Source organism: Centroberyx gerrardi, chromosome 12 (genome assembly GCF_048128805.1).
Source record: "Centroberyx gerrardi isolate f3 chromosome 12, fCenGer3.hap1.cur.20231027, whole genome shotgun sequence".
NCBI classification, from domain to species: Eukaryota; Metazoa; Chordata; class Actinopteri; order Beryciformes; family Berycidae; genus Centroberyx; species Centroberyx gerrardi.
In genome coordinates, this window is record NC_136008.1 from 11,812,843 (window position 1) to 11,839,551 (window position 26,709).

The window sequence follows — 26,709 nt, forward strand, 5'->3', positions numbered from 1 at the left end:
CGCCTCTCACGCCCCTGCCGCTCGGCTATCCCCCCGTAGGCAAAAAAAAAAGAGACCAAACCTCAGGTAACACAGCTGTTCTTCTTCTGATGATGCTCCAAATGCCAGAATGTTACACTGACGTTAGATTGGGATATGAGCGGAAGACGGAGAGAGCGATGCCCTTGTTTTCGGCTGTATGGAGGGAGAGAGAGAAAAAAACGCTGGGAATATTACGCTGGCGTCCCCTCCCTCTCGGCGTTTCTTAACCCGCCCACACTGCGTCCTTCTCTTACTCTCTCCGGCCCCCACCAGCTCCCTGCCAGATTGCTGCTCTTGCTTTTTTTTGTACTGAATGCACGAGGAGTGACTCAGACCCCGACACAGCAGTTCATCTAATCACGCTAATTTTCATCTCTGCCCCTGTTTGACGAGTGACAGACTTCACTGCCACTCTGCCCCTTTTTTCCCAGCGCCCGCACCCCCCTATAACCAGACTGCAAAATGACGTCATATCGCCCCTTTTTGCCCTGTGCTCCTGTCGGACAGATGAAGGGAAAAAGCATGGGACAGACGCGTGCACGCACACTCACTCTCACACGCACAAACACATACACAAACACTCTCTCTCTCACACACACACACACACACACACACTCACATGATGACACCATAACAATCACAGCTCAGACACCCTTGGTTTTTGAAATCCAGCATTTTAATGAACATTACAAAAAATGTATTTAAAATTACTTTTTTTTCCCCGTTTTCTTTTGTACATTTGGTAGGAATAAGGCAAAAAGTAGTCTCTTGAAATAATAATTCACATCAATTAATAATCACCATGTCATGTATAAATATTACTAAAATCTGGGCTGTTGCTACAGTGAGGTGCTGTCCTCCCCATGTGTCTCTGCATTTGAAAGGGTGGCAGTACCATGCCTTCCTTCACATACCATGGATCAGACCATCCAGCCCAAAACAGAAGCATTCCCACAGTGGAAATGGGATGTAGCTAATTCACACTTTTCAACCACTTACCAACTTGCTGTTAAAAAACATGAAGGAACAGACCATGGGTGTCTGTAATGAATTAGTGAAAATCACTCAATACAAAAGTGTTTTTTTTCTTCATTTTTTTGTTTCAGTTTTGCTTCCAGTTCAAAATGAGACAATTCCTCAATTCCAAAACAGCCCCTGCCCCCCTGTGTGTGGAGATCTGAGAGGGTAGGATAAGCGATAAACTGTGGTGAATTTATGGCCTGGTGGAGTGCAAGGAGAGGGCGATTTCCACACTTTCAGATCTATAAAGTCAGGGCTGAGGGCTGGGTTTGAATCAAGGCAGACAGAAGAGGAGCGTATAGAGAGAGAGAGAGAGAGAAAGAGAGAGAGAGAGAGAGAGAGAGAGAGAGAGAGAGAGAAGAGGATGGATGGCAGGAGAAGTCGTACAAAATGATTAAGAGGAATAATAGGAGAACAATGCAAATCCTTTCATGAAATCTTATCCAAAGCTACAAAATTTTCTTTTTCATAAAACCTCCTAAAATTCTATAAAATCAAGTCTTTCATCACAAAAAAAAAATGTTTCAATCAAATTAAAACCAGAAGAAATGCAAAAACATTCATTGATAATACAAGGCCATTTTGAGTTGAGTGTTAGTGTACAGTGTGATTTACAGTGCTTCGTATGACCGTTGGGCAGCCACTTTCGACAAATGACCGCCCTGAATATTATCATACCTGTCAGAGCAGCAGTCTCTCTTTTCCAACAAGCTGTATGCATGTTGTATTATTACATTAGAAAGTGCCAAATACATTGTTGCTGTGCCTAAACCTTGGTCCTGTGAAGGCTCACTGCTAGATGCGGGGGCTCGAGGTGAGACAGAAAAACAGAACAAAATATATCAGAGCCAGTGGCTGGCTCTGAACCCGTGCTTGGTGAGTGCAATTCTGTGTAGACAATACTTAAGTCTCAAGTTCAGCTAGTCCCACATGTCTTTAAAAAAGAAAAATAAACAAACAGGAAATCACCCCTGATTGGCTCACAATTACCCATGTGGCACAATGGTCATTTCCTGTAAACATTTCTCCAAATGTTTGAAAAAACACCCATCCCATTTAAAACACAAAAATATATAGAAAGAATTTTTTTTTTTTTACATGGACATATAATATATATTACTAAAGGCCTTAAAATATTTTCCGATCTGTTCCGTAAAAGTCACAGTTCCCTTCAGTTGCATCCTGGGTGGATATTCAGCCACAGAGAGACCTGGGAGGAAACAGAGATTTAAAACATCATACACACCTCTTCATCTCTCGCTTTGGTAACATTATCAACTGGTTTTGTTAATTTCATGTGACTGACTGAGAGTAACACTCGTTTACCATGTAAAGTCTTAGTCCTGCTTCGTCTCACTCCGTTCTTTCTTAGGCACCAGCACCTTACGGAGGTATGGCATGATTAAATAGGCTGCGAAGAAGAATAAGTGACCGCAGAAATAGATGGACGAATACACCTGGAAGAGTGACAGAAAGACAGAAAGACAGAAAAGGAGAACATTGTTAGATGTGATCTTTTCTATGTAATTCTAAAAGACAGTGAAGACAGAGTTCAAACTAAATTCTTTTATTTGAAAAAAAAAAAAAAACTTTACAAAATAAAGTAAAGCCAGATTACTCTTCTCTGCTGATTGACTGTTCACTGTGAATGGCTCCACATATGGCCAATTTATGACTCACCAGTTTCTGGAGCAATGTTCACAGACAGCCTACAAATTTGTCCTCTGTAATTGATGAGTTTTAAAATGTAGTGAAGTACAATACTTCATTTAAAACATACTTAAGTAAAAGTAAAATTACTGATAAAAAAAACCCTCAAAAAAGTACAACTACAACAAAAAGTAATTGAGTAAGTTAGAGTGTGTAATTGTTACTTTCATGCTTGGATATAAGCAAGAGAAATTATATTTATGGACTTGCTTTGAAAATGCTCATTCAGTGTTATAAATTGTATTTACTCATGCAGAGAGAGGGGCTGGGCTGATTGGGGGGAAAAAAAACAAACACATGAAGAAACATATTATCAGGGTGGACACTCTAACCCTGCTGGTAAATTCACATCCAAACCACAAGCACTTGGATCATCGGTGGAAGACATCAATACATATTATTTTGCATTTTTGTAAGCCTGTCATGATATTAGTCAGATTGACAGATTTACAGATTTAGCCGTTTCCACATTCAACACTCAGCAAAACTGGAAGAATTAATAACTTTGTAATGCAACAATACAGTGAGACTGGCAGCAACAATAGCGAGTTAGCTGTACCTCACAAATACCCAAATGACCCGTGCGGTTCCATAAATCCTGAATTACCTTGAGCCATTTGTCATAGGTGAAGAGGCAGAATGGCACCAGGGGGTAGCCCATGAAGAGCCAGTGGATAAACTGCTGCACTAAATAGACGAGGGGGTAGAGCGGGCTGTTGGCCAGCTTGGTCAGCAAGGGACTGTCCTTCACTAGAACCTGGGCCTGTCACACACAGACGACACACACACAAACACAATTCAGCAATGGTTATAGTGATTAAACAGAGGAATGGTTACATAATAAACTGACTCCTAATTGCAAATGTTGTCAATATTTAATTACAAATACATTCAGCAGTGAGGTGCATTTGATCAATAGTATTATGCCACTAAGTAATAAGACGTGATTCTGAGAGGTTGTTTCTTGTTTAAAATTCAACCATGGATCTCTGATGCTGCCTTTTTCCCCCTTAACTAAATATGCATAATTCAAGGTGCAACCACAATGTTTCTCTCAGTCAAAAAATTTGCAGTTACCACTCACAATTAAATAAATACCCATAAGGTTTGAGTGTCCTGCACATTTCAATTTTCAAATGAAGCTACTCAATAATAATAACTAATGAACTAATAACTAATGAATAACTAAGGAATCGTTCATATTGTCCCAAAATCAAGTAGTTGATGTTCTGTTTATTAAAGGCATATTGCGCTACATATCACCTTGCATATGAGATTTAAAGGAGTATGTGTTCATTACAAACAGGTCTACCAGCTCCCTCATAGTAACCACAGATTTTATTTATTAATTAGCTATTCACCACCGTTTAAGTTGCCTATCCCTGCTCCAGGGACTAACCTCTATCTCTAGTATACCTGTCTCTCTACATGGACGATGATGAACTCCATGGAGAAGCACATGATGTAGCCGGAGTGAAGGCCATGCCAGATGGTCAGGAAGAGCAGCGTGGCCACCTGAGACAGCATCTTATTGCCCAGGAACCTCAACCGCTTGAACACATGCCTAAAAAGCAAACCAAGAGTTAGGCATTACTTCTCTTTACCATGAATTAGGGCAGTCAGGCTACAAATGCTTAATGGATTCTCCATCATTGTTTGCATGACTACTTATCAACTAGCACTCCCCTTTACCTGTAAGTTATTGTTGCATAGCAACTGAGATTATATTGAAAATTTCAACAACTTCACATCCTCGAGAAGAGTGCTCATCAATTCAATGGTGGCCTATTCTACAATATTATAATACCTTTGACAAGTGCACTCACATCATGTTAAATATCCCCAAAGGAGTGTTTTTTTTTTCTTACAGCACATTGGGGACTGGCCCCAGGGGAAACTTAATCTATAGAAGGCAGGGCCAGACGGCAGTAAAAAAAACAAAAACAAGTACATGAAGTAGCCCCTCTCCTACACACTGGTTTCAACCTTATGCTGCATAAATGGACACTTCAAACAGTTCTCAAAAAAGGACCAGCCTGAACAACTTGTATACTTTAATCATACCTACTCCTACTTCTGTAACTTTAGTGCACCAGGTTGTTCTTTCCAGAAGAGCCTTGTTATGAACGATGTAAATCTTACATAGCGTTACCTGATCCAGGTTAAATCCTGTGCAATTGGACCCGTTCATTACTAAACTGCTTGAATGTGTGCCAAGGGAATAATAACTCAGTAGTAATGCATACATGACTATAAATACACAGACCTGTTTAGCATGTAGGTCAAACAATGAGAGCATTTTAAGTGCCACTTATGTACTGTATACCACCAAGGGCATATCTGCTTGCCCTCCAGAGAGAAAGCTCTGAAAGGGCCAGATATACAAGCATAACTGTAACTAAACGATTGATAGCTCTATTAGTTATCATCTGACAGAACTTCCACATTGCTACAGTCTTGCAACTTCTACTTCCATTCTGCAGCGAACAGAAATTATTACAAATTCCCACTTCCTCTTCCATCCTCTGTGTCTCATGTACTTTGCATAGTAGCAAGTTAAAGTAAGCTGAGGTAGCGAGCTCAGTCAACTGAAATGGACCAAATAAATTGGGTGCGTTCAATAAATTGCTTTGCTTGCTGTGCTCGTCATCAAATGCTGTCACATGTTCTGGAAATTTCATGCATGAGTCCCATGCTGAAGAACTGTAATTGTCTGAAAAATACAAACTTTTGAGCCCCTCCCAGGATGTCTGCTCCCTTCAGTTTCCTGTGATAAACAGCTTTTGCCAGGCGATTCTGCTGGCGTTGAAACAAAATGTGGAGAACCCTTGGCATGTGACATTACTCATTTATTGTGAAGCATTGCCAAATATGCAAATTGGATTACATCTTCTCCCCCTGTTTCACAGTCATCAGTCAAGTAGATAGTTAACTTTTACAGCACCACTCTGGGTACAAGCTACAGAACTGGAGAGATCATTCAGGCATGACACTGACCTTGCAGCCCAGGCATTGGTGTTTATATTGAATGAAGAAATGGTTCCTGTGAAGAGTGGCGTCGTTTCAAACAGCCACACCTTCATATTGGCACAGGCGTCCCACTGGTGCTTACCATCCTGGCCCACACCATTGTAGCCTAGTCCAGAGAGTATACATACACCCTCCTGAAACACACAACACACGTGCCAGATCAACACTTAAGTAAAATCACACCACAGAGCACAAGTACCAGATAAACTGGGCCTTTAAGTATTTCTTCATACTGATCAGGGCGTGACATCAAAAATCTAATCTACATGTATGACTCTATGCAAAAGTATGTAAAAGGCTAGTGTGGTTGCGGCGATGCCCTCTCATAGGCTTTGGGGAGTGCATGTTAGCATGTGGTTGAATGCAAATGAGGCCTACCGTATGTTTCAGGAGGCAAAATGATAAGCCGCTAGTGATTTGCTATCATATTTGCGACTCATTTATACGATTTGCTACTCCTTTTCAGCCTTGTGAAGCAACCACTTTCTGAACAGAGATTACCAGATCAAGAGAATACTTACCCCTATAACCCAACAGCTGACATATTTATATAGACTGACTTTAGCCCAAAGGAGAATGAACACACAGCGGTACCAGAATGGCTGAGCCTGTAGAAAGGACACAGTTTTACATTTTAGAATGTGAAAAAAAATAATTCATCAAGCTTTACGTTATCTTACATTGAATAATGCATGCAAAATGAACAATGATCATTTTCAATTATGTTGTCTTTCTCACCTCGTACTCATCTGTTAAGAAGTAGCTGTCTGGGTAATGTGGACTGAATATTGTATATATAATCAGGCAGAGGAGACCCAGAGCAAACCTCTTCATAGCAGGTATAATACTGGGAGAGACAGGAAAGGAAGAGGTGGAGGATGAGAGCAAGAAACAAAAAGAGAAAAAGAAGAGAGATTAATAGTGTTAATTGAAGGGCTGAAACACTGAACAAATGTCTTATTTTTATGGTGATATGTAGTTGGTGTTTCAGCTCATTTCACTTTCCATCACCCCCACCCCACCCCCACCCCCCTTCCCCCTTCCCCTCTCCTCTACCTATTGGGGGGCTGTCCAGGGCAGTCGGTGAGCTCCCCTGCCACCAGCCTCTGGTAGCTGCGCAGTGTAAATTGGGGCCCCACCAAGAAGCCGCCATAGAAGTAGGAAAAGCCACACACCTCCAGCAGAGAGGGCACAGAGGGCAGTGCAGCCTTCTGCTGCTCTGGATTCAGCTGGGACTGGGATGTAAGGATACAGGAGGAAAAAGAGGAGTGAAAAGGAAGAGAGGAAGAGAGATGGGAAAGAGGGTCATGGGGAGAAGGTTTACAAACAAACAAGGGAAAAAAAGAATAGAAAAATAGGAATGGACAGACACGACATTTTAAAAGGGCACAATGATGAGCTCACTCCCTATCTAGTTACCAAGGGTTCTTTTGAAATTTGACCACAATCTAGATTGACCACTAACTCAATTTGACTGCACTAAATAGTACTTAACTGGCTTTTAACTACAGGCTGTAAACTGAATTGTTTCTAAGCACTGAAGAGCGACCCCTGACATTTATCTGAAGCACTTAGGAAGACAGACACTGATAATACCAGCCTGACAAATTTATGGATTTTCTAACATAGATAAAACAAAATGAAAAGCACAGCCTAAAGACCGGATAGAATAATAATGTACAGAAGCACCATTGGGCAGCTGCCAAAGAAATTAGAAACTATGTAAAAACCAACACAGATACGCTAGTTGCACTACAGGAAACCAGACGGAGAAGAGACAGCGTGATAAGTCAGTAGTCTTCTGGCTGGTGGGTGCAAACTAACAATAATCCCTCCTATCGAAAACACAGTCTACCCCTCGCTCTCACACACACAAGACAGAATGAAAAGAGCAAGCTAGAGACCGAGACAAACTAACACAGATACATTGAGCAAAACTGCAAAAAAGAACATTCCAAGACAGACAATACAAATACAAATTGACCAGTGATCAAATAGGCAGGAGAGATCAATCAACTCACTGGTTCCTTCCCGCCGTCATAGTAATCAAATGACAAACCTGTAATCAGAAAATGCAACTGGTGTCAGAGGCTATGTTAGGGTAACTACGATTGTCATGGTCATTAGAATGAACACCTTATGGCATGCCAAGGCCCTCTAAGCAGTTTAGTAGCAAGCTAATAGTTCACTAGGGAACAGAGGGAGATTGCAACTACAGCAATAGGAACATGTCAAATCTAGCACAATGAGAAAGCTTCTGTAGTAACTACTTTGACGAGACAGCAGGGTATATCCCAAGCAGAATAGTGAGTGGTAATGGATATGGTCAACTTACCAATAAGTTTTAGCGTTAGGACACAATGAGGCATGGTCCATTTGATATCATACTCCTCCGTCGCTGTGTAGTAATAGCCCGCTAGCAGGTATACCTACAGGAAGACAGAAAGAGAGGAGAGAGAGAGAGAGGGAGAGTTTGAGTAACAATTGGACAGTAATCATATCTCTGCATTATCAAATATCACTAAACTGGCATATGATTAGGGCAACTCAAAAAGGCAGAAAATAATGGGAGAAAGGCATGAAAATAGGACATTTCCAACAGAAATCAATGGAAGTGTTCTGTCAAAAAACTGAAATAAGTCCTGTTTAAAAACCTGGTATCATGACTGTATGTCACAGAGTGTAAGCATTACATAGATATAATTTTATTAATGTGTCACTCCTCAACAAACAAGTCAAACAAAGCAACAAAAAAAAAAGAAAGTTGAGGACCACTCATCAAGAGTTATGAGACACAGGCTAAAAACAATACACATAAAAAAAAGATACTAGAATATATATATATATACATATGTATATACATACAAACATACAAATATACACACACATAAGTACATACATTCGTACAGATACATTGATACACATATACATACATACACACACACACACACACACACACACAAACACAAAGGATATAAAACAATCTTAATACTGCATTATAAAATTTAGACACTCATGAATGAACGTCTTCTGTTGAGAATGAGGTGGCAAGCTTTGGCACATTGGTGGATACAATATTTACCAGCTAAAACTACACACAATTTATTTAAATCATCGTACTCATTAAAATTTGCAACATGGTTTGAAAGTTGAAAAAATAATTCAGAACGAATGTCTGTATAGACTTCACAGTGTAAGAGTACATGGGCTTCTGATTCAATTGAACCATTATTACACAGGGTACAGAACCGTCTATCGGCTGGGTGTTTGTGTACCTACCAGTTTCTATAGCTAAAGGTGCAACTCCACATCTGAATTTAGCAAAGGCGCTTCTGTGCTGCCTTGATAAGATACTTTGTACATATGGCTCTGTATCAAAAGCATTTATTAACTGAAACCATTTCTGTTCATCACTCTCTGATACTGCAATGTCAAAATTCTTTAAGTCATTTCTTGAATAGACTCTGTGCGGGCAAGGTGGGACATATGCAAGGAGCTAAAAAAAAGTTCTCACAGTGTACATATAATTTTTTACATTAGTCAATTGGGAAGCCCACAGAAACACACGTTTGCAGAGTCGACTATCAGGCATGCTACAAAGCCTCTGCCAATTCTTAAAAATACATGACCACCGGCGTTGCCATAGAGTTTTCCAACCCATATCACCCTGTACGGCAGCAGTTGGGGTGTATTTGCCAACTCCTAAATAAAATCTGCATGCTCGGTTAAAGACAGCATTAACACAAGAGTAGCTTCTGTAACCCCAAACAGCAACAGCATATGTCAGAATGGGTAAAACCAGAGATTCAAACAGTTTGGTAAAACATGTAAAAGGAAGGCCACCCATAGATTTACATTTGGCTACGATAGCACCCACAGCTCTATTTGCATGCATTGCCAGATGCTTAACAGTTTTGTCAAAGTTTAGAAACTCTGTTAGGATCAGCCCCAAATATGTATACTCCTTAACGACTTCTAGTGGTGAAGGGCCACATGAAAATCCGAACAAAGTTAAGGGAGCTGATGGGTTCCTAAAATGCACCACCTTTGTTTTGTCAACATTTATGTTCAGTTTCCAATCCTGACACCAGCTATGGACAAGGTCTAACATCTCCTGTAATTCTTCTTCAGTCTCAGAAATTAAGACGATGTCATCTGCATATAAGAGGATGGATATTTTTTCCTTATCTATACAGACACCCTTACCTAAGGCTCTGATTGACATAGAAAGATCATTTATGTACATAGAAAACAGAATGGGGATAAAATACAGCCTTGTTTTACTCCAATATCAACTGGGAACCAGTCTGTAAGACAGCCATTGACACAGACACAACACTACACCTTTTCATACACATAGCAATAAGACAATTCAAGATGTTGCCATTTAGGCCCAGTAATGACAGTTTATCCCAGAGCAAGTTCCAGTCAATATGGTCAAAAGCTTTAGAGAAATCAATGAAGGAGCAGAAAGTTGGCTTCTTTAGCTTCTTCCTAGAGTCTATAATTGTAGTTAAGGTGACAATGTGATCCAGGCAACTCTGTGTCTTTCTGAACCCATTTTGTTCGTCTGCTATGATGTTGTTAGACTCGGCCCATTCAGAGATGCGATTAAATAACACACAACAGAACAGCTTATACACAGCAGAGGTCAAAGTAATGCCCCGATAGTTCAGAGGGATTCTTTTATCTTTTCCCCCAACTTTAGGGATGGGATTGATGATCCCATGTTTCCACATCTCTGGGATCACACCGTGTAGAGTGTGTGTTGTAAGAGCAAGCGAGAGAAAGGGCATACAACATGCTTACAGGCAATGTGTGACAAAGCAGACAACTGACATAAGCATGTGCACATGCAGGACCTAAGCCACTGCAGTGAAAGTCTAATGGTGGACAGAAAGGGGGCTAATGCTATAAAGTGAGCCTGCATCCCAACAAAGCACATGGAGAAAGGGGCACAGAAACAGGGGGAGACCCTCACCATCTGAAAGGTAAAACTGCTCAGGACAGTTGTTACCGTCCTTCCCATGAGCCTCAGCATCAGGAACTGGACGAGGATGCATACTGCGGAGTGATAGATCTGAGAGCCTGAGAGAGAAAGACAGACAGAGGGGGGTAGAGGAGGAGGAGGGGGGGTAAGTGCAGTCAAGTGTGACCTGTAGGACTGGACATGACAACAGCATTTTTCCTCCTTAGTTCAGTACTGACAGAGACAGAGAACGGACAGCAAGACAAAGACATGACATACATCCGATTTGAAATGAGCTTTCAGAGAGGAATGGAAGACAGAGTATTTCACAAAGAGAAAGAGAAAGCAACAGACCTGCTGTAAAATCCAAGTGCAGCCACAACAGAATAAAGAAACAAGAGATCAGTGTTAGGCCGTGTTTACTCAGCATACCGCTCTCATCCATGAGCTCCATTCATCCATCCATCCTATCTACAATTGCATTGCTTACCATTGGTTGTTTGTCACATTGCCAATTTAGAAATGTATGTTTATTCTACTGTTGCACTCATTGTACAGTAAGTTGCTCTGGATAGGAGTGCTGGCTAAATGACTAAAAAGTAACATTTACATGTAAATCTCCATTGGTCAAACCTGCTCTACCATTTCTGCAATTTAATCAGTTACAGAGTAAAATATTTACTTTCTCATGACTTAGCAATAGGTGATTATCCATCCACATTACTGGGAGACAGAGCTAACTAGGACTACAGCTAGACATCCCTAAGCCACTCAGTTCCAATCCAAATGTGGCAAAAGTGCTTTATATTTTCATGTAATATTTCCTTCGCGTCGGACTGGTTTCTGAGCTGGGTGACATGGACACATGGACAGAGGGCAGCTTGAGTCCTTTGGAAGACGCTTTTTGGCTCAAAGGACACATTTGGCTTTGGAAATGGATGATAAAAACACTTAAAACAAATATGCAGTCTCATGATCTTGATGTCAGCCCACAGATGCTGAATTGAAAGCAGCCTTGCAAGCCAGACGAGTCTCGCGAGTTGCTCACACTGCGAGACTCGTCTGGCTTGCGTGGCTAGTCTGGCGTTATTTCTTACCCGCCCATGGCTGGACTATAGAACAAGTTACTGGTCAGAGAAACTGTTTCCACAAATAACTGACTTTGCTCAAACCTTTAACTCTGCTTCAGTCTACAATGCCTAATGCACATGCAAATAACACTCAGTAGGTTAACTAGCTTTCCCATTGTACAAAGTTAAGAAACTGATTTGGGTGAAATATACATTTGAGCGCCGAGTTACCTTCAGCTCATTTACCAAAATCTTGAAGGCAAATGTCACCGTTACAGAGCTTTTTCTCTTCTATGTCAGACCTACCTAGACTGTTGTTCAGTGCTGACAGTTTGTAATTAGATACATATTTAAAAGTTGATCCAAAGTCAATCCAAAGCCATAATGCATCTATGCAAAATGAGCAGTGTCCATGTTATTAATAGAAATTGTTTATTATTTCTTCATGTAGCAAGTTAGGTAGTGTTTAAACTGATGTGCTCAGCAGGAGCAAAGTACTTCATATAGGAATTCATATCTGTAAGCATTTATACATGATGTTTATATAAGTGAAGCTGTTGAGCTTGGCTTCAAGTGCTTGTTTTGTAGCTGGCACTGACATACAATGTTATCAGTAGTGGCCCTCACACAAATCATAACAAACTCATGCAAAAGGAAATGGCCTATAAATAATTAAGAATAGACGTGTGATGAAAGAAATCGTAAAAAAACAAAAACAACACTATTATTTTGTTTTTATTTATCGCTGAGTAATAGCCAAATAGATATCTATTCAGTCAGTCTACCTCCAACACAGCCCCTTTCTCTCCCTCTTCATCTCACCAAAGTTGAATGCTGCTAGAGCCAGTCCAGAAAAGGTGTTAAACAAGTGAACAATGGTGGCAGGCTGGTGGAAGAAGAACCGTCGGTACACCAGGGCACAAGGGTATCCTGCAGGAGAGAGGGGAACAGAGAGGAACAGAGGAAAACTGTTACGGAGGCTACATGCATCAACATCAGCTAAGTGAGTCGTTCTGAAAGGCTCTGGGTGTCAACAACATGACCTTGTGCCAAAGCACTGCAACCTCCAGATAAAGCGGGGGCATATCTCAATGTGGCAAACACACACCAACACTGCCCTGCTGCTACTACATGTACGCATGCATGTGTATGTGGTTGATTGATTGATTGACTTTATTCGATAAATTAAAATACAATGTACAAATGTACATACAGTACTAAAATTCATCAGGATATCGCAATAAAGTCACATGACTTATTTCCATTGCGGTCCTGAGGTCTAGGCTAGGAGGCAGGCAGGAAAAGGGAGTGACATGTATATGCTACTAATATCCCATTTTTACACTAAAACACCTAATAGAAACATCAATATTATACAATCATGAAAATAATAAAAAACCACACAAGTTCAGAAACCAGTCCAAACTTAGAACTGTCCTAGAAAAGAGGTTTCACTATACTAACTTACTCAGCATCCATTTTTTTAGTTGTTTTTTAAAACTATTCAGAGAATGGGCAGATTTAATTTTGTTTGGGATTTTATTCCATTCCTCCCCCCCTGTGTAGAGAAATGTACTTCTCCCTACTTTGCTTTTTAGATTGGGTTGTTTCAGGTTAGATACACTAGCCCTCGTATTCAGGCCATGAGAGTCCCGAACATACTGAAAGTACCCGGTAAAATAATTTGGACTTAGACCTTATAAAATCTTATAGACCATAATAAGTTTTAACTGTTGAGTTCTACCTTCAACAGGGAGCCAATTCAACTCTTTAAAATGGTTTGGGCTAATGTGTGACGACCCTCATTAGTTTGTTCTGAGCTTTTTGAAGCTTATCTTTTGTTCTTTTAGTTATACCACTGTACCAGGTTACACAGGTGTAATCATAGTGGCATTGAACTAATGATGTAGCTAATGTCCTCATGGTTTCCTTATCAAGGAACTTGGATATTCTTGCCAGATACTTTGTCTTTGAATGGACCTTTCCAATGACAGAGAGGGCCATAAACTAGTGTGTGTGTGTGTGTGTGTGTGTGCGTTACTATCAAGAGCTTGGCACTGGAAGAACTGGCACAACCTTTTATTTTTGACTACGCGGCAAGCAATGTGGCAAAGTCAATAGTAAACTTGCCAATTGCATGGCTGGTTATTTAGGTCCAACCCATGAAGCAGTTATTACAAAACAGGTTCTGAGTAAAACAAAAGACATGATGGAGGATAATTATAAACAACAATAGGAAACGACCATGCAACAGACCGGCTGAAGAGTAGGCGTCAGCCAACAAAACTATTTCAATATAATGATCTGCATAGCGTTGTTCAGTCTATTGTTGGTGTGAGTCGACACCAGTGTGACTAGTCAGGAGAAACAGAAATCAGACATGTCCATGTGTCAGAGCAAAGTTCAGAGAGGACAGCCGTCCTCCTCCCACCTCCCCCACACACATACCGACCCTGTAATGTGAACCAACCTCTCTAGTGCGACGTGTTATTTACAACTTATACTCAACAGCAGAGCAAAACAGTAAAGCAAACCATGGTACTTTTCTCAAAACTCACAGTGACTGGTCGACTATACTAGGCTCCTACAGATGCACACACGACGTTATCGTTCTATGGACGCTGATTTAACCTTAATGGCACAAACACAGAAGTTAGCCGTTGGTGGTGATGAGTATCCACTGTTACTGCATGTACTGTCAATATGCTCAACTAGCCACTCGGTCTTGCTAGGGGATATGCCATTCATTAGACAGCTTTCTATAAAAGACTAATTTGAATGTCCGTAATTGATTTAGCTAGCTAGTTAGTAACGTAGTAGTAAAGCTATACAACTCGTTTGCAGCCTGTGTGTGGCACTGTTAGTAGCTTTATAGTACCTGGCTGAGCTAGCGTACGTTAGCGGTGAATGAGTGCAGTGATACAGTGCAGAAGAGCAGCTCAGCACCCAGCAATGTCACCGGGATGAGTGTAATGTTATCTAGCTACGACGAAGACTGTCAGTGGTTGCAGAGGTAAAACTCACCAATTAAAACAGATAAAATGAGTCGAACCGCTGGTTCTGGGGAACCTAAAGACTCCGACAATTTCTCCATCAAGAGAGCCGCCATCTTTCTTGTGGGCGGAAGTGGCTGTCAGCGCTGTGTCTGTAATCTGGACTTGTGGCAGGCACACACACACTCCTATATCTGCCCTGCTCGATCCTCCCCTGGAGACAAACTGAAACTGTGATTCTCCACCCAAACTCCTCCTCTTTCTACTCTCTCCTCCCTCTTTACTACACTTTTTTTCTGCTCTGTTTTCACAATATGTCCCCAACGGTTGGAGCTAGGCTGACAGTAAGTTACTACACACTCAGGTAACATGCCCTCTGTGTGTCTGTGTAGATTCATTTTAGTCATCCAGGTAGTAAGATGTCAAAAAAAAAAACCAATAGAAACAAACTCCACTGCTTCAACTGTTCATTTCAAGTCCAGTGGATTTTGTTTCTATTGTTTTTTGGACATGCCTTCTGTAGCAACTTGTAACCTTGGGAACGGCCCATGACATGGGAAAGTTAAGTGCATGATTAACAACCATTTATTTCAAAACTGACGTGGCAAAGTGGTCTAAATTGCCCCCATGTGGCGAGATGGATGAACAACAAGTTCAAGTCCACTTCACAGCAGTAACTTTTACAGCAGTATTTCTCTTTAGATTGGAGATTATCTATCTATCTATATCGAATATTTGGGGACGGTACACACAGTTTATAATAAGCATAGCACTATGCTCACCTGCCACATTAATATACGCCTATTGTTTATTGCATTTGTAGAACTCTGATTTGTAGTCTTCTATTTTAACTAACAAAAAACACAGAGATAACATGCTGCACTCATAAGACTGGGGTGTTTTCATTTCACAATATTTCGGGGCTTCTATTTTTAGAAGAAGCCTACTAGAGAAATACTAAAGAGCAAAATTCCTACAGGTTAAATAGTGCTCTTCATACTTGTATATTCGACATACAACTCTTAATTACGGTTTTCTATAATTTCCCCATTATAAAACTACCCAAGTAGGCCAATAGTAGAAAATGACAACTATAATGTTCATTTACACTGAACATCAAATTAAACACCTTTAAATTCAAGTACATCTATGTGAGAAATATATTTTTTTTATAGCGAAATGCATGTTGGGTATTATAAATACCGCTGAATATCCTCCAATCAAAACCCATTTTACTACTCCCAGGAAGGACAAAGGGGCGGGGCAGTTTCGTGTCAGCCAATCAGAGAGTGAATCCATACGGCAGGCCGTTTTAACGTTTGCTCACTCCAAATAATAGATTTCTACAACAGATTTTCAACTAGTCATAATTCCAATCAACGTATTTATAATGTAGTAATTTTGAGCAGTCGTAATTCTAATCAAGTGAATTTCACATGACTAGTCAAAATATTAATTATAGATATCTAAAATCAAATGATGACAGTCAAAATGTTAATTCTAGATATCTAGGCATCAACATATTTGAAATTATGACTAGTAAAAATGAAAAAATGTAATATTTATAATTAGATTATAATTAGTTGAAATATTAGACTAATTCAAAATATCAATCTGTCAATCATGACTAGTTTAAATGTTCATTGGATGTCGGTAACTTAACAAGGACATGTTACTGCATGGCTGACTTCCATTCATCCTATGGCAAGACATTTAAACATGTTGATCTCTCGAGCTCGCTAATATTTGTCCTGTCCTCATACTTTTCATTGGCCTAGTTTTACTAGGCTATTCTATTTATTTTTGAATGTCTTCGTGTCTAACACAGCTTGATAAAAATGTATTGGCTATGATGCTGCCTTCAGGTACTGTTAGAAATATCGTAATTATGTGACACGAACATCTTCGACCCAACAAACTGGTAGGCCTACGTACGACTAGGAATTTTCTATCATACCCGAGTTGCCGAGAGTCAAAAATTGATGTATTTCATTATTATATGTTATTATTTGGCATTATATGCGAAGAATGTATTGTTGTATAGTTCTATTTCCATTCTGTGTTTGATTTTTAGTTGCCATGCATGTACAACAGCTTATAGCTCTTTGCTGATTAATTATTTTAAATAATACAACACTCACTGAAATAATATATTTGTTTTAGGGTTCATTTTGTTATTATTGCTGACTAAAAGCAGCTGAATGTCATATTTACGACTTTGGAACTCAGAAGGAGCTTACAACAAGCACTTTTCTGTGATCAATTGTTTTTATTATTTTACTGATTTGCTATATTGTCATTGACCTTCCCTGTTAACACTATAGGCGTCGCTTATTTTAAAGATTGCGAGAATAAAAATTATTTTAAAAAAGAACAGAAAAAAAGAAGAAGCTTACGGAGGGCACTTGAAGGCACCATGACATTTGCTCTTCCCCTTCCTCAAATAGGGAAACGCTTGTGCGGGCGTGTCGCCACAAACCAATAGCGCGCGCGCGGAGAGGAGGGGTTAAATTTTCCATGTTCATAAATACACTCCGTTGCTCCTGCACGTCCGCTCTCTTGCCCCAGACTAGGTATACCTTGGTGGACTGTCAGCACCGTTTGAAGGCCCAGCAAGCACCCACAAAACCGCAAACATGAGCAGGAAATTCTTCGTTGGTGGAAACTGGAAGATGAACGGCGACAAGAAAAGCCTCGGCGAACTCATGAAGACCATGAACACCGCCAAGCTGGACCCCAACGTCGGTACGTGAATTGTGACATTTCGTACTCCAGCGCTCCTTTGATCGTGCAACATTTAGTCGCTTAGCTGATAATCACATTTCCAGTCATCATGCTTGTCAGTTTTTTCTTTCAAGTTAATTCTCTAACAAGCGAATAGCCTAGTCTCCATCAAGAGTCAAAATGGCTCAGTGGTTCAATAAATCAATGAATGTGATCACAGCATCACAGTCCGCTCCATCATTTTATGTGCTTATTAAGTTACCTCGCAGCCTTTAGTGCGAGCTGTGTCCTTTCCTTTTCCCACTTCACCCGAGCTTACACAAGACCCCGAATAGAAAATTGCACGGACAGATCATGGACGCTCAAATTGGATTTTCAGCGATGTGTGTGTGTGTGTGTGTGTGTGTGTGTGTGTGTGTGTGTGTGTGTGTGTGTGTGTGTGTGTGTGTGAGTGTTATGTGTGCGTTTGAAGCGGCACGTAGCCCTTCCAGCCAGCAAGCCGCTGCTGTGAAAGAGTCTGATCGCTGGGCGGAATGTCAATCTGAATCCGTGGGATAGATATTTGCCCTGTTGCACTTCGCGTCCTACAAACTGGCAACTAACTATATAACCACACGGCGGTGTCCTACACGGCGCTGCTGCTGTTGGCCTATTATAATTCAGTTTTTTATTCAGTGCATGACACACTGCAAGAAAGAGATTCACACCGCTGTGTCTTAAAGGCCCGCTTCCGCAGTCATCACATCCAGTTGTTGTCCTCTGCCAAGATCCTATTATGCAACTGTGGTTTTGTGCACACCCCCGAGTGAGCACAGTCTTCGGGGGCTTAGATCTACGTCCAGCCATACATAGGCTATATGAGCGAGTTCTCATTATCACCATATAGACTATCCTTGGACCTTGCTCCATTAAAAGATCCGCCCCCTACAACTCCTCTGGTGGCTCAACAGTGTGTGACGCACAAACGCACAAAAAAAGTAGAGTTTCTGTGCCAGATCAGAAACTCGAGCAGGCTTTTCCCATCGGCCTCTCCGTAGAGATTTAAAGTTCAGCTGTTTCATCCCAGATTTTCTTAACATGTAGGATATTTAAAGTCTGGACTCTTTTGTTGACCTTTGAACTTGGGCTGCTGCCTCCTGTTTGACCCCTGCAGAATGCAGACACGCAGGCGACCTTTCGGAGGTTGAACTCAGACCTTTATGCAGAGGGGACTGTCTGTGGCCAGGGATAAATGACCTTTCCCAAACCCACAGTGACAGGAGGTGTTTAATATAGACTCACGTAACCTCAAGATATAGTTACATTGTGAATGTCGGTGTCTTGACTTACTGTACTCTGCTTGAACTGTGTAGACTGTACTCCTGTTGACTCAGGAAATATCTAAGGTTGAGAGATAAATGTGCAAATATTTCTAAATGTTCGCACGTTTATAAATATTAGGTCTGCAGTGCAAACATTTTATCTTGCCACACATTGCAGCTACATTGCAGTTTCTAAGAATTATTGCGAACATATTTAGGAACACTAAGTAGTCCACAACTGGTGCTTTCTTCAGTTTCTTGTGTTTGTTTTTTTTTTGTTTTCTTAAGATTAAGATCATCAAGACTGGTCTGAATTTGTTGGATGCCCATGGTGTTGCGGCACTAGCGCTGTGTGGAAAAGTTGTGCGCATACTTAGTTAAACTTGTATGGGGTAGGAGTTTAGGGCGGCAGGGTGGTCTAGTGGTTAGAGAGACTGCGCCCTCAACCGGCGGACACAGGTTCAAGTATCCACCCTGCTGAAGAGTCCTTGAGCAAGACTCTGAATCCCTGCCAGCTCCAGGGATGCTGCTCTGTACCTGAACATGCACTCTGACATCCATGTGAATGGGGGCAAACAAAACGAAAAAGAAAAGAAAAATGCAGGGATCAATGAAGTATCGTCTTATTGTTATTATAAGACTAAGTTCTCAAAGCTCCTTTTTCTCCTTTGTGCTCACAGACGTGGTGTGCGGTGCCCCATCCATCTACCTGGACTTTGCCAGGTCCACGCTGGATGCCAAGATTGGTGTGGCCGCTCAGAACTGCTACAAAGTTGCCAAGGGTGCCTTCACTGGGGAGATCAGGTAGGGCCTGTGTCCATTAGAGGAACGCAACTAGAGTTTAATGATGCTCTATAAATATGGATGCATGGAACGGCTCATAATACCACATCATGCAAATACCTGAGATGCAGAAAAGTAGCTTCACGATGCAGGCAATTAATACAAAATGCTGTGGTCAACTCGCAAAATCATCTGGCTTGCAAGGTTATCAGAAAAGCCCCAGGAACATGAAATCCTGTTAATTTATTAAGTTATAAAATATGTAATTTATAGTGCAGTTTCAAAGTTGTGTCTGTGACTGAAGTGGATTATCCTTATTTTGTGTTTATTGTATGAATATTTTCCGTCTCAAGCCCTGCGATGATCAAGGACTGCGGAGTGAACTGGGTGATCCTGGGACACTCCGAGAGGCGCCACGTCTTCGGAGAGAGTGACGAGGTAATTCTACATTATCTTGTCTTGTTCTTTCAGTTTGCACCAGCTTTATCGTAGTCTGTAAGACTGAGAGCTGGTGTAATAGTTCATATAATAAGCATTAGGCATGACAGCTTAACCTGACAGTAAGAACTAAAGAACTAAACCCCTTTAAATGAGTGGGATAGACTACAACACAATATGTCTACACTTTGTACTGCCATGTCATTAGATGCTTATATGTGTTCTCTGATAGCTCATTGGTCAGAAGACGGCCCACGCTCTGGAGAACGGTCTCTGTGTGATCGCCTGCATTGGCGAGAAGCTGGACGAGAGAGAGGCTGGCATCACAGAGAAGGTCGTCTTCGCTCAGACCAAAGTCATTGCAGGTACAAAACTGTCTGGACAATCCCACCGTAGAATCGTATGGGAATGGAACCAAGTCGAATCGTTGTAATACACATTTCAGGGGAGGTTATATCGCAGGTTGACTGTCTATTGAAATGAAGCATGGACGTGCTGGAAAGCTGAAAAGTTGTGAAATATCACCTCAAGTCTTATCATATCTCTCTTTTCCCAGACAATGTAAAGGACTGGAGCAAGGTGGTGCTTGCCTATGAGCCTGTGTGGGCCATCGGCACCGGCAAGACCGCTTCCCCACAGCAGGTGAGTGTTGGAAACTACATTCCTACTACTACTAACATTTAGCTTGGGGTCGTGAAAAAGTCAACTTTCTGTCGCCTCTCACTCCATCTGTGATCACTTATTTAGTGTTTCAACCCAACATAGTGATAACATATCTATATAAGACATATCTTTCAGTTTCTGTTGTCAGACGACTGCAAAACTATAAAAAAGTGACTTGATTGAGGCTCACAAAATGCTAACAGCATAGGAATTACTGTTAGCCTTGGTTAGCCAGTTAGCATTTTGTGACCCTCGATCAAATCACTTTTTTATACTCATGTAGTCGTCTGACAACAGAAACAGAAAGATATGTCAATGACAACACCTGCTATGTTGAAACAAAGTAAGTGATCACAGACAGAGTCGGTGGCCACAGAAAGTTGTTTTTTAACATTGCTGGCAATGGTGAGAACTGATCTATACCTGACAACGACGAAGTGGAAGTACGTCAGCCATGTTTGTGAAAGGTTCTATTGCTCATCATGACGGTCTGTTTCCTGTGTTTTTTTCCTCTCAGGCCCAGGAGGTTCATGACAAACTGAGGGAGTGGCTGAAGACCAACGTGTCCGAGGCTGTGGCCAGCTCTGTGAGGATCATCTATGGAGGTCAGTCAGTGTGTAGAAACAGCGCCTTGAAAGTGAAAGTATTTTTTAGCATTCACTCAACTCACTTATTTTTGTCACTTTGGATTCCCCTCATCCCTCTCCTCTCATCACTCTGTGTTCTTCGTCTCCTCAGGCTCTGTGACCGGCGGCACCTGCAAGGAGCTCGCCTCCCAGAAGGACGTGGACGGCTTCCTTGTGGGCGGAGCCTCCCTCAAGGCAGAGTTCGTTGAAATCATCAACGCCAAGGCATAAAAACCCAGGAAGCTGCAACGAGAACACGTCCAGATCAGAGGCCGACTCCATTCAGATGGTCCAGTTTCATCATCCCTTAATCTCAGCACTTAGAACAGTCCTCTTCCCCCTCTTTTTTTGTTTTTTTTTATTCAAAGTATTTGTGTAATGATGTCATTCCCTCTGTTTCCTTTTTTGGTATTTTGTGTTGAAGAAAAGGGACAGGTTGACACATGCACTGTACTGCACTGAAAAGAGTTAAGTCCACTGAGATAGCGTGTGTGCATACTAACTTCCACACAAGTGCTCAAGCTGTAAGGACAAATACACCTCGAGGTGGACAAGCAGCCCATGCCTTTACTTGAAAAGTTTACGGACTTTGGTGTATACAGTGTCACAGCTCTCGTCAATCACATTTACTTGTCTTTTTAATATAGGTGTCTCTTTGTGTGATTATGATGTGTTGTGGCTTATACCTCCCTGTAGACGTGCATGATCCGCTCCCTTATTGGCTCTTTTGCCAAGAGGGAAGTGTCCATTACATGTTAATCATATTGTGTCATGGCCGATGGGTATGAAAGGTGGGGGGGGGGGAAGGCTGTAAAGGAAACATTATAATAAACAATTTAGAGACTGGTTCAATGTGTCGTGTCCCGTTTTTGTTCTGGTCACTGCAGTTTTCTTTTTGGCCCGGATGGAATCTGTTCCATGACTTTTTGACAAAACTGAGGCAGAAGTAATCCCATACTGTGGTATTCCATTTTATTAATGGGAAGATTTAATAATTTACCAAAAGATATCAAACCCCCCAGTCCAGATGATTTCAACAATGATGATGATTGGCTGCTATGTATTGCTATACGGAAGACAAAAATCACAGTGGTATTCTCAGGACTGGAGAGAGAGAGAGGGTGTCACATTACAGTAGTGAACTCCTGTTAAGACAAAGCCATGCATGGAGGCATTTGACTGCTATATTTATCCTGGCACTGAACTGAAACGGCCAGATCCTTCGACTCACAGCAGCCAAGGAGCCATTTATTATGAGAAAACTGTAGCTTTGCCCATTAAGCAGTAAGCACTCACATACAGGCACTGATGTCTATCAGAATAAGGCTTCATTTGTGAGTGGCTAATGTAACGGAACCCAAAAACACATTGAGCACAGATTTTGGTCACAGCATCATGTATGCTATAACTACATTCCCACTTTAGGTCTACATAGTGTGTGTGTGTGTCAGTAAGAGTAATTATCTCTCCAGCTTGTAGGTCTTTTACAAACTCTCTTTATTTTACTTCTCACCCGCTGCACTTGCAATACTACTGGACAAATCTGGAGGCAGACACACATCTCTCCTAAGTAGTATCTTAAAAGTCAAGTCTAAACTGTAGTTGATTGATTATTGGGCCTAACACGGTCTTTGTTCAGAGATTCAGCAAGGTGTCTGTGCTCCCTCTGTATGTTATGTTTGGATGCAATGTGGGTGTCTCTCCTTCTTGTGGATGTCTCTCCCTCTGGTGCTTAGGTGCTTTAGTTCAGTTTGAGTTGAAGTCAAAACAAAACTCCATTTAGTCCCTGACTGAAAAGACAGTGGCCAGGTTGTCTGTCTTCAGTAAACTCTGGATTTTAACCAAATATTTGCATTTGTCTTTGTCCAGTTTACCTTTTCCCTGTGTCGACACAGCCACGGAACTGAAGCCCGTCCACCAAACACAAAGCTGTATTATTTGCACCCCGTTCCAGCAGGGGGCGATAGTGCAACACCTTCGCTGCTTTGCGTGGCAGTCTCATGTCCGTGTTTACAAGCGAAGCGTGACGTTCACTGGAGTCGCAAGAACATCGCCAAGCGCAAGCAAAAGCTATTAATTTGTCTCCAAAAATGGCCAAAATGCAGTCACTGAAAGCATTTCTCAACGAGAGATTGACAGCAGCGGCCGAGGAGATATTTGGAGCAGTTGAAAAGACAATAGCAGAATACAAAGAAGAAATTTCTCGTTCAAAAGATCTAGAAATCAGCCGTCTACGGATGCAGCTGAAGCTTCTGAAGTCAGGTTGGTTTGAATGATGTGTGCTTTGCTGCGCTATGGCGCTGCGTGAAAACAAAACAGGGTGCTTTTCATTCTTTTCCTTTTATTTTATCATGTTGCATAAATGTCATCTCATCCTTTGTGTTTTTCCTAGTCCCTCGGTCGGATAGGTGTCCCGGAGCACAGCTGCAGCAGCAGCAGCACACCCATCATCACCATCAGCAGCAGCAGCAGCAGCACCATCAATCAATCCCTGCTGTCCCTGCAGTGGAGGCTGCTGAGCCACAGCACTGCGAGCAGGACGGCAGCAGCAGTATGGAGCAGGAGCATCCAGAGCCCTCACAGGTCAAAAAGGAGCAGCAGAAGACTCACAGAGATTTCTGGATGGGTCACGACGAAGAGCAGCTCGAAGGGCTTGAGTCTGACATTAAAGAATTCATCTCGTCCCCTTCCAGTCTGAAAAGCAATCTGCAAGACCCGACCTTGCCCTTTCATCCCTACCAAATCAACAGTGAGGAAAATAAAGAGAAGCCGTACTGTTGCTCTGTTTGTGAAAAACGTTTCAGCAATTGCTCCCACCTTGCAGCACATATCAGGACACACACAGGGGAAAGGCCATACAGATGTGACATATGCAGAAAGACTTTCATCACAACGAGCGCTCTGAACAGACACCAGACAATTCACACTGAAGGAAAGCAGTTTGTGTGTAATTACTGTGGTAAATCCTTCAAATGGATGGAGTCCCTTGGCAGGCACATGAGAAGCGTGCATAAGAGGGAGAATATGCCTATATGACTCTTTACCGTGGGCTATTATAATTGCACTGTTGTTCACTGGGCTAGCTGTGTTGTTGTTTTGTATGTTACCCTATGTGGTTTTATTATTAAAGAAAATTAGACACCTGTCAAGTGCGAACAAAGAAAGTAATGGCTCTGTCTTCCACGTTTAGTTGTGAATTATGTTGATTAATATGCATGCAACCGAATGTATCTAGGCCTCATTGAACCTTGTGTACAAAAACACCAGTTGCAGTAATGATATGCAAAATAAATGGTATAATACACTCACTGACATAGACTTTTATAAACACAGATTATGGTAACTTTATTCTTGCAGAATAAAATGTGAATACTCAGAATAGTTACAGTTTGGTTTTCTTTAATGCATTTCACACAGGAGTTGCCATCTGCTGCTCTCTGGTGCAGGAGCATAAGAAGGGGGCAGTTGTACTCTGCTCCAGCAGGTGGCAGTAACAGCATTTCATTCATGTTTTTACATCCATTTAGCAGTGTCCAGACTCCAGACCATTAGTTGAATGTATAAGTGGGTGTACAGACTGTATCTACCTCTTTTCTGGGAATTGAGAGTATGCTCAGCTATTAGCCTACTTACCATGGAAATATGTAGGATGGTGGGGTCACAGTCTACCTGCTTTATCTCAAGAGTATACCCACCTCCTCTGCTACAGTGACACACATCATTTAGAGCAGGAGTTCCCACACTTTTTCCACACCAAGAACCCCCAGACAGATACGCCAGATATACCCATAGACCATTTGATAAAGTTTTTTAATCCCTTGGACCCCCATCTGAGAAGAGCTTGTTGTCTGTCTCTACTCTCTGCAGAGATAACAGTGGAAAGAGGTAAACCTCTGATCAGAAAAGTAATTCCTCCACATTATCTCCCAGTGCTAACTTCTAATGAATGAAATAACAATAAAGATGCAATAAAGCTAGTAGTCATTTTGCTGATCACCTCCTGGAAACCTCTCAAGGACGCCTGCGGGGCCCTGAACCCCAGTTTGGTTACTGCTGGTTTAGAGAAACAGCTACACACCCCTGCCCCTAACTAACTTAAAATATCCCAAACCATTTAATTCAAGTGTTTTAAATGAGCAATTAATGGGCGCAGCTGAGGCGATAATCTGGAATGTTAACTAAATATTAGCAGCATAGGAAAACATTTTAGGAAGATGCTATCATTAGATGCTTGGAGAGTGTAGCCTCAGTTTTCTTTATTCTCAATAGTTAATTTATGCTTACTTGTTCCCCTGATTCATCATGTCAGGTCACTGTTGCTGTTCAGAAGGTAAATTAATAATAGTATTAAGCACCTCAGTTGTCTTTTGGTTTACAAAAGGATATAACAATGTTTAGTGGGTGTATTAGGTATGTAACTTCAAAAGTGGTTTGAAAATCGGTTTGTTATTGAAATTTACGATGCCCTGTGCTAGCTGTCATTCCAAGACTATTATGCAGCTGCATATTAAGGCCTTGTTGCAAACTAAACACTGACACATGCTCCTATATTTTAAACAGGCTTTGCAACAAAGGATCTGTCTAGTGACTTAACGTTCCCATTCAATCATCCTTCATGGCACTATGCAAGAAATGGAATTATCCCATAGCCCAAACACAGATGAAGAGCTCACACTGATGCTTAAAGACAGACTGCACTACAGCTTTTAATCTGCACCTCAGTATGAAGACCCTGGAGCAGACTATGAAAATGTTATTTTAAAGACCATTAATGAACTTCTCCCTGGGGCGATGGTGAAAGTAGTGAAAGTAGTCAATGCATGGGGATCCAACTCCCAGGCCACAGAGGATAAGTGTGCCTGAAAATTAAATGCTCATAATGTTGTATTGTAAATTAAATGGTACTAAAAGAAGAATCTTGGAGGTGTACAATGCACAAATAGGTAGCGGTGATTGTTCTTTACTGGACTTTCAGTAATACTGTGAAAATGGGTTAGAACTGTTAAAAATTAGACATAAATCCCTGCCCTGCTTGTCACAGGTGGGGTGCACAATGTCCTCTCTAGCTTTTGCTAAAAAAAAATTTAAAAAAAAGGTTGCTGAACAAATTGAACGATTACCTAAATTGGGCTAGAATGCAAGTTAAGCTTAATTATTTGAGGAGCATCTCCATTGCCAAGGAGAAACAAGGGCAAACAAAAGGTTCTACACAGACAAAGAAGCAATCCCAACAGTACTAGATAGACCAATCAAAAGCTTAGGAAAGTGGTATGATGCAACATTAAAAGACAAGGAGCAGATTCAGGAGCTAAGGCAGAAGGTGGTTATAGGTATTGAGGCCACAGCGACGTCAAGACTTTA

At 41.3% G+C, this 26,709-nt stretch overlaps 2 protein-coding genes and 1 non-coding gene across 4 annotated transcripts; 1 reads left to right on the forward strand and 2 right to left on the reverse strand.

Annotated features, from left to right (window-relative positions):
- Positions 1 to 687: 687 nt before the first annotated feature.
- lpcat3 (lysophosphatidylcholine acyltransferase 3) lies at positions 688 to 14,968 on the reverse strand. Of its 2 annotated transcripts, XM_071908185.2 has the most exons (13): positions 14,845 to 14,968; positions 12,643 to 12,750; positions 10,763 to 10,869; positions 8,117 to 8,210; positions 7,803 to 7,840; positions 6,838 to 7,016; positions 6,520 to 6,628; positions 6,303 to 6,389; positions 5,749 to 5,915; positions 4,168 to 4,315; positions 3,359 to 3,514; positions 2,368 to 2,498; positions 688 to 2,251 (listed from the first exon to the last, which is right to left on the reverse strand). In XM_071908185.2, exons 1-12 carry the CDS (start codon positions 14,927 to 14,929, stop codon positions 2,379 to 2,381), a joined length of 1,398 nt encoding a protein of 465 aa, XP_071764286.1. In that variant the 5' UTR covers positions 14,930 to 14,968; the 3' UTR covers positions 688 to 2,251; positions 2,368 to 2,378. The 2 variants fall into 2 exon arrangements, with proteins under 2 accessions (XP_071764286.1, XP_078143282.1); XM_078287156.1 differs by lacking the exon at positions 14,845 to 14,968 and having other exon boundaries at positions 12,606 to 12,742.
- Positions 14,969 to 15,731: 763 nt separating this feature from the next.
- On the reverse strand, positions 15,732 to 15,786 carry LOC139919937 (U7 small nuclear RNA). The gene has a single exon (XR_011785015.1). It is a non-coding gene; the product is annotated as a U7 small nuclear RNA (small nuclear RNA).
- A 1,570-nt stretch (positions 15,787 to 17,356) lies between these two features.
- On the forward strand, positions 17,357 to 21,706 carry tpi1b (triosephosphate isomerase 1b). The gene is made up of 7 exons (XM_071908517.2): positions 17,357 to 17,558; positions 19,519 to 19,642; positions 19,975 to 20,059; positions 20,292 to 20,424; positions 20,616 to 20,701; positions 21,240 to 21,327; positions 21,461 to 21,706. Exons 1-7 carry the CDS (start codon positions 17,450 to 17,452, stop codon positions 21,577 to 21,579), a joined length of 744 nt encoding a protein of 247 aa, XP_071764618.1. The 5' UTR covers positions 17,357 to 17,449; the 3' UTR covers positions 21,580 to 21,706.
- The last annotated feature ends 5,003 nt before the right edge of the window (positions 21,707 to 26,709 follow it).